The 8,121-nt window shown below is 39.0% G+C and overlaps 1 protein-coding gene across 2 annotated transcripts in view; it reads left to right on the top strand.

Annotated features, from left to right (window-relative positions):
• Positions 1–1,371: 1,371 nt before the first annotated feature.
• LOC139131664 (hsp70-binding protein 1-like) overlaps positions 1,372–8,121 on the top strand; it is a 9,076-nt gene continuing 2,326 nt past the window's right edge. The window contains exons 1-5 of one of the 2 annotated variants that reach the window (XM_070697821.1): positions 1,372–1,684; positions 3,358–3,554; positions 4,889–5,069; positions 6,399–6,620; positions 7,358–7,513. In XM_070697821.1, coding sequence (XP_070553922.1) covers positions 3,390–3,554; positions 4,889–5,069; positions 6,399–6,620; positions 7,358–7,513 — 724 coding nt within the window. In that variant the 5' untranslated portion in view covers positions 1,372–1,684; positions 3,358–3,389. Of the gene's footprint in view, positions 1,685–3,333; positions 3,555–4,888; positions 5,070–6,398; positions 6,621–7,357; positions 7,514–8,121 lie in introns of both variants that reach the window. The other variant, XM_070697831.1, reaches the window with a different exon arrangement.

The raw sequence follows: 8,121 nt of genomic DNA, 5'->3' as shown, positions 1-8,121 counted from the left end.
AGCCTACAGAACGATTCTACCATATGACGTAATTTTCTTCACTGCTGATTGGTTCAACTGTACTTCACCAGTGACGTCTTGCAGTGACCTTTGTTTTGGCCTTGGTTAGCCAATCAGCAGTGGAAAAAATTACATCATATGGTAGAATCGTTCTGCAGGCTGCATTTCACCCCGCTTGGTCTCAAAACACGGCCGGTTTCTTCAATATGACGCAAGTAACACGTTCATGTTCATGTTCATGTTCATGTTTTGTGAGTATTTAGGTTGCAGTGGCGGGCATATCGACTACGGGATCGATAAATCGAGCCGAAAATCGATCTTCTTAGCAGACTAACCAGCTAAGGAGCGCCTGTGCTTTTAAGCTCATGGACTAACGGGAATATTTGTGAAATCGAAAATTAATTTTCCCGATAAAGTAAACAATGATTGCAGCCATTTTGAATTTAAGAGTCGGTAAAAATTAGGTAATTGATTATTTGACACCAAATGTTATGACCCTGTTTTTTATTCTTTACTTTGAAAGAGGTGGTTTCATTTAAGGCTTGAGCAAAAGCTTAAAGGGAAACAGTCGTCAGAACTGCGCCTTTGCGAGTCTCTTGTTTACAAACAATGTAGGCCTATTTCGTGCACGATATCTAGATGCACCTCATCATCATAGCTGCAACATTTAAATTATACGATGTAGATTACAATAGACATGTTTTTACTTTCGTACTTCGGATACAGTATTTACATCGGTCGTATGGATCCCCCGGTATGGATCCCATACGACCTTTAAGCGCAGTTCCTACGACTGTGTTCCTTTAAGGGAGAATGTGCCTCAAGACATTCGGGCTCTCAAACTTTTATAAGACTTTTTTGCTCTACCACTTGTGAGGGTTATGTTGAAAATTATGGAGTAAAATAAGCTTTCATTGGCTTATATTTGTGAAAATTTTATTTCTCATTATCCGATTAGGCCTGTAGCTTTCACGGGATGGCGGCCATTTTGAACTTCAAGTGTCGGGAAATAATGGATTAAGTGTTTCTCTAGTTCCAGATTTTGTACGGCGATCCCTGATTTTTATTCTTTATTTCGAAAGGGAACGGGTTACAAACTGATTACAGAAAATGTGAACAAAAGTTTGTCTTTCATTTTCGAGCCGCGTGCTACCTTAATTGTAAATATTGACGTAAAACGGTATTACCTCACTTAGCGTAACTCGTACCCAGGCTCTTCCCTGGGTACCGCGTGCAGCGTCTGTGAAACCATTTTTATTTCCTATAGATTAATTAAAAGGGGTATATTGTCTGCAGATTGTAAGAAAGATTCATGCTATCTTCACGCGATGCTCATTTTCATGCCTATTGCGACAAAATGGACTTTACCAGTTACGTTAGTGACGTAACGGAAGCAATATCATGCATGTGCCCGGCATCCGTGGAACCTTCCAGAATCAAAACATCACGTAGGTTTGACCAGAACATTCGAGATCGGTGATACTCTTTCTAAATTCAGGAGTTACGTTCCAAAGAGTGTTAGCACCAGGCTCTGCCTCGCGTATTCGGATGAATTTATATGCTTTGTCAATGTCACATTCGTTCGGTGTTTGTCAAGTTAGAATCCTTGAATTACTGTGTTAGTTTTCGCCCGGCCTTGTGTTGTGAAGCAAAGTTCAGTCGGCGATCGGTTTAACGCATAACGGTAAGTATTACCTCGGAGTATGCTTCCTACCTCCATGCTTGGAGCTAGCCCTGCTTACGTACGATGCCGTGTGTTCCCGGAGGCCGTACGCCGGGAACACACAGCATCGTAAGCTGCAGAGCTAGCTCGAGCTCGGAGGTAGCTGCAGTGCAGTACAGTAGCTCGAGGTTTGCCTGGGTATTTCGCCGTCCGACCCAAATACCCAGGCAAAACCTCGAGCTACTGTACTGCAGCTAGCTCGGAGCATGGAGGTAGTAGAGACCTCCATGCTCGGAGGTAGCTCACTACATGCTCCCTTTACGTGCTACCTAGTACCTTCACACATCAATCTATTCGCATGACTTCTATACCATGTGTCTTACCACATGGCCAGCCCTCCTTCAAGTTCTTGTGTACCGCCAGGAGCCAAGAAGCCATACAGCGCCTATGCCCTTCCTTCCTATATAGCAAACACAATTCTTGACATCTCAAGCTTACTAAGCCTTGGAAGCTGTTATTATTTTCTTTTACAGGTATTTAGAAGGTGAACAGTAGAAATGAATAAAAAAAAAAATAGTTGTGTTCCCCATGTTTGAACCCACTAACAACATAAACAACAACAAATACAGCAACATTAAACCCCCCAGATTCCCCAGATTTCTTTATTCCCTGTGCTGGTAACACTGACAGCACAATCCAAAGTCGCTCTGAAAAGGTCAATGATAGCCAACACTTCAAACCAAAATTACTTTGCCCCAAAGCCTCAATAATGTCATATTATTTTGATCTGTTGACTTTTGATGGAAAACCATTGCTTGGTTCAAAGTGAAATTAGGTTTTAATACCTTGAGGCTTCTGAACCATACTAAGGTTTTTTTTTTAAATTTAGATGCATTGTGTATGATTTTCTATGTTGAATCAAGACCATTGCCTTTTGAAAAAGTCAATTTCTGTTTTTGACTGTACATTAAATTGCCATGCTCTATGGCAAATCGTTTTCAATGGTATGGTTTGTAGTAACTGTACAATGAGCTGGTTTTTCAATGAAACGGTTAAGGATGAAGTGGTAAGCACTTTTTGATAAAAACACGTAGAAGATGAAGTAGTTTTTGAATTTAGATGGTTTTAGGGCAAAATACTAGTACGTAGTATTGGACAGAGGCCATGGACAGAATGGTTTTGGAACACAGTGAGGGCACTTTAATGGACCCACAATGCCCTGGGAAATCATGGAATCAAAATGTATGAATGGAGCTCAAACAAAATGTTTGAATAGTGCTCCTGTGAATATATAGCAATTAAGAGTGAAAGGAAAACTTTTAATAAGTTCCGCAAATCATGTAACTCGAGTAGACAGAAACACTGGACCCAGAAACTGCAGTATAGTTGTGGATCTGCAGATGTAATGGCCTAGTGTCATAAATGGAAGACTCCACTGTGACTACATCTTTCCATAGAATACTCATACTAGTGACAGCGTGGTGATCAAATTTGCCACGCATGGCCAACCTGTTTGAATATTGTAAATTTTACGACAAAGTGATTTTATTATTATCACTTTCATAGTGATAATCATTTTCCCATATGTAAATGAAAATACTTGTGTACATTGTGATATCCTGGCTCTGTCATTTGAGTTTTTTGAAACATTGAATTCTTTCTTACCACAGAGCACAACTTATACGCTGTTTTAGGTGGAGAGGTGAATACATAAACGGCATCAGTCATGGCATCTAGTGAGGGAGGATCCGGCACAGGATCTGGTGGTAGAGATGACGGGGAAGGTGGAGGAGCTTATCCCAAAAACCTTGAGGAATTATTGAAGTTTTCCATTGAAAACACACCGGCAAATCCAGACGACAAACCACAATATGAACCCATGTCAGAAGAGGTGAGTTTCTTGTCTTATCAAGTAAAATGTAAACTCTTTCGTTTCCATCTGACTATTCTTGTTAGATTTGTCATTTGTATCATGGCAGATAATTACATGCTGATTTGGGGCAGTAAAACAGGGTTGTATAGAGGAACGGGGCCTAAAACTGCTGGCCAGCTGATAATCCCGACATTTCTAACAGGATGGATTGACCTTTGACCCTATTTTAAGGCATTGTGAAAAACTGGGTGAGTGTGACGAGCGTAAATTTGGCGTCATCCTCACCTCATCCTCAGCCTCAGGTGACCTTTCTAGCTGACGCTGAAAATGACGCTGCTCAGCGTCAGCTTCAGCGTCGTATCCGAAGATTGCCGAAGTTACGCTACCCGATGACGGATAAATGATAAAATTCGCCCATAACTTAAGAAAATAACAACTCCATTCTTTCTCAACTTTCTTTTGAATCGTAAAACTGGTTCGTAGTAATTTTTAATCGTTAGAATATCTCATACAGGCTAGATTTTTGGAAATGTTCGTAATTTTCAGTCCATGGGTCCATGGATGTGTTGTTGGTATCCTCTCAACTCTTGCGTCAAGATTTTCCAAAAATTGGTGCAAAAAGGTATACATGGTCCGAAATTTGTAAAAATCACCACTATGAGAGGCGATATGAAAGCCCTAATTATTCAGAGGATATATAAAACAATTAACTTGTAGAACTATGACTTGAGGCCTGAAAAGACAATGCCACCTTTGAACTTTAAATTGAAATTAAGGTCTAAGAATGTTGCGTTGTAACTACATCGTGAGAAGCAGAGAGTTTACTAAATATTATGAAATACAAACCCAACTGTGTTTATATTAACATTTACAGTGATATGAAACTTGGAACACATTTTAAAGTCGTTTTTAACTTACTATTCCATCAGACGCATTCGGGAATAATCGGATCTGACGCCGGTGAAGCTGACGCTGTAGCATCATCCTCATCCTTCATTTTTGCGTGACCCCTGAGGCTGAGGATGAGTATGAGTATGACGCCAACTTTACGCTGGTGTGAGTGTGAAGGTAGTCATGAGTGAAGCTAGTACAGATACCTGTACATAGGTAGAGTTATATAAGAAACCACATTCAAGCATGGTAACTGAAAAAAAAGACATAATCTACAAACTGTTTCACAGGTGCTGTCATGCAAATTATTTTCTTTTAGAAAACTATGACCTTGTCTCTTTGAAGCTCAGATTTTTAAAGGGTTGTTCACAGGAGAGAGGATGTAAGATGATTGATGTCTTGAGTGCTGCAAAATGTCAAGGCGAGGATGAAATTTCTGATACTTTTTGTTGTTGTCACAGAGGGCTAAATGGCTTCAAGAAGCATTGAAGGGTTTATACAGAGATGACGTCAAGGAGATGAAAAAATGTCTGGAGATTTTGACTGAGAAGAGAGAAAGTGAAGAAGAAGATGATATCGCATCCAGAGAAAATGCGCTGGATTATTTAGAAGAGCTCTGTGAATCCATGGATAATGCAAGAGGTTTGTGTTCTTTTGATCAGTTGTAGTCTTGTCAGTATGAGGGTAAGCATGTACATGTTAGGAAGCTATTTTGATCAATTGTATTCTGGTCTGCATGAGTGTAAGCATGTACATGTTAGGTGGATTGTCTGTATCTGTTGATTGGGATACACACATATGCAGCCAACCTTTATGCCTTTATTTTGAAAATCCTCATTGTAGGTTGTATGTGTAATAGGACAAGCTATAAATAATTTTTTTATCAAGATTTTTCTGTTCAGATCTGCAAGGTTAGAGTGGTCTTTCAAATGTCAACAATTTTGTAAATTTACATTCAAATACACTCTGAGTTGTTTATTCAGATTATTCACAAAAATGAGACATGATTTACAGTATTTAGGCAATGAACTGCCCCCAATTGCAGGTACATGTATGTCCTAAAGTTTGACCAGTTAATGACAATTATATTACCATGCTCTGTCCGTCGCATTTTAATTGGTCGAGCTGAACCATGTGACCGATCACAAATACGCTATAATAGTTTGTTTATGTGCCCATGAATATGAATAATATTGTAAACATAACTTTTCAGCTAAAATGTAAAATTGTAATTTGTACGAAGATCATAATCAATCAAAAAATAAAATGGAATACTTGTGGGCCAACTTAGACACTTTTTTGGAAAAAATGTCCGGATTTGCAAAATTTTTACAGTGTGCGCACTATTCACTGACAAGTTCTGGGGCCCTGTTGTTGTTCACGAGGGAAATTTTCGTAAATTTTGACGGTTTTTGGGGTTCATTGATAATATAATAGAAAGAACAGACTCCACGCTGACCATTAACGTTTATTTATGGGTGCGGGCTCAAGGAAAGCCAAAATTAACGGGCTTAGCAAGCCTCGCCTGTTAATTTTTGGCTTTCCTCTAGCCCGTGCCCATATATAAATGTTAATGGTCAGCGCGTCGCTCATTATTTCTCCAATATGCATGGGTGATAGCAACTGCATAGATGGAGTGAACTGGTCAAAACCTAGTGGTATACTGGTTGTTGAGGTGGTCTATTCTCATTATATCATAACAGTTCATTGAAATTTTGGCATGAAGCACCCAAGAAGGCATTTTTCTCTACCTTGATGCTTGTGTGTGGTCCAACCCTGCTATATTGCAAATATAAAAATGTTATTTCCATGTTTCAAGCCATCAGATTGCTCTATCAGTAGGCTAGTATGATGTAATTAATTTTTGATACTTGAACTCCATATATAACTAGATACAGTATATTGTATCAATATCAATAAAGACAGTCTATTTTGAAAATGGGCATAGAATATTGTATGTTTTTCTTTCAGATTTTCACAAAATTGGAGGAATTCCAACCATAAAGCAATGTCTGGATGACGCCAACAGTGGAGTTCGATGGAGAGCTGCCGAGTTGACAGCCACAATGGCACAGAACAATCCATACTGTCAAAATGTGTTCATTGATGATGGCTTTCTCAAAGTCCTTTTAACCGGAACAGACAAAGATAGTGTTGATATGGTGCGAGTGAAGTCATTGTATGCAGTATCTTGTAAGTACCAGTATGCTCAAAGCTAAGGTCACAGTTCAAAGCTCAAAGGTCCCACATTAAAACTTTATTGGTTTAGGGAAACCCTTTGAACCCTAACCTCCTGGTGACCTCAGGTCCTACATGATGGTAGGTGAAAATTTCTGTCTGAACTAGGTACAAAGGGGTGATAGAGACCCTGGAGGTGTCCTTAACCCTTTGAGCACCAATGTCATTTTTTCTCCCCTTTACAAAATACACCCTTGTCAATTTTTCTCAGATTTTTGCCAAAGTCTTGGTAAAAAACGGGAGCTAATGAAAATGATTGATGTCCATTTGATCCAAAATTATCAAAACTTTCAGAAAATTTCATAAAAATTGGCAAAATGTGGCAGTAAAATTTTGGTGGGAAAAAATTACAGCACTCAAACGGTTAATAGACAGTGAAAATTCTATCCAAGCCAGAATTTTCAACTTGAAATAATAGCACTCGTTCAGTGCTGTTCATGGTTACAGTTTTGTTACTAAATATACTCTATGTCATCATCTCTATGTCCATCACTGTGAAGTCAAAAAAATGTCTCTTGTAAACCCCATGAAAGTCACACATTTTAAAGGTACAATGGTTAGGGACTGAATTCAACCTGTCTCAACCCCAATTCCCTGTGAACAGGTCCACATTGGCCATTGATAACAATGGGTTAACCATTGTGGAGAAGGGGTGAGCCTATAGTAACAAGTTGTATTCCTTTCATCTTCAGGTATTGTGAGAACCAATGCTAAAGCCCAGGAAGAGTTCATTAAAGACGATGGATTTTCCATTGTCATCCGTGCAATGCAGAGTAACATAGAAAAACTACAAATCAAAGCTGCTTTCATGGTGAACGCCATGATTACTGACAATGCAACATTAAAAGGTAGGAATATGAGATGAAAAAACAAATCTTGGGAAAGTTGTCTCTGCTCATTGGATTTCAGTGGGATGTACTTGTACTCATACCATATAAGTCAGTCACCAGCAGAAGCAACTTCAGCTTCTATCTCTCCTACTATATCACTCCAAGCCCTTTCCATTGTTACTTTTGAAATTTTTTTGCCATCCACTTTTGAGTGTAGCTACAAATCGCACAATACCACTGTCCAAATTTTTTATCTGTTATGTGTAGTGCCATTGAATATAATGTGACATGCATTCTGGCACAGTGACTGAAAGTGTTGTTGAATTCAGTGTTTTAGAAGTGGATATTGAAAGTTGGCCATTATACATCTGATTACCTTCAGGTTATTGATTGTTTTCCACCATGTCTGTCATACTGTGCGTGAGGCATGACATGATAGTATTGATGTCTTTATTGTTAGCCAATTTCTGTACCTTGCATAACAAATACGTGGAAATTCAGGTTCATTTTTTCCCTGAAACATCCACATAGGACTTGTTCTCACAAAAATGTCACTGTGCTAGACTTCAAGATGAAATGCTCTATTCTTTCTTTCTTCACAAAACTTGTGACAGGCGTCTTTCTCC

Source organism: Ptychodera flava, chromosome 1, assembly GCF_041260155.1.
Source record: "Ptychodera flava strain L36383 chromosome 1, AS_Pfla_20210202, whole genome shotgun sequence".
In the NCBI taxonomy this organism is placed as follows: domain Eukaryota; kingdom Metazoa; phylum Hemichordata; class Enteropneusta; family Ptychoderidae; genus Ptychodera; species Ptychodera flava.
Note: the sequence above shows the minus strand (reverse complement) of the source record. Positions and strands in the feature narration are given on the sequence as shown.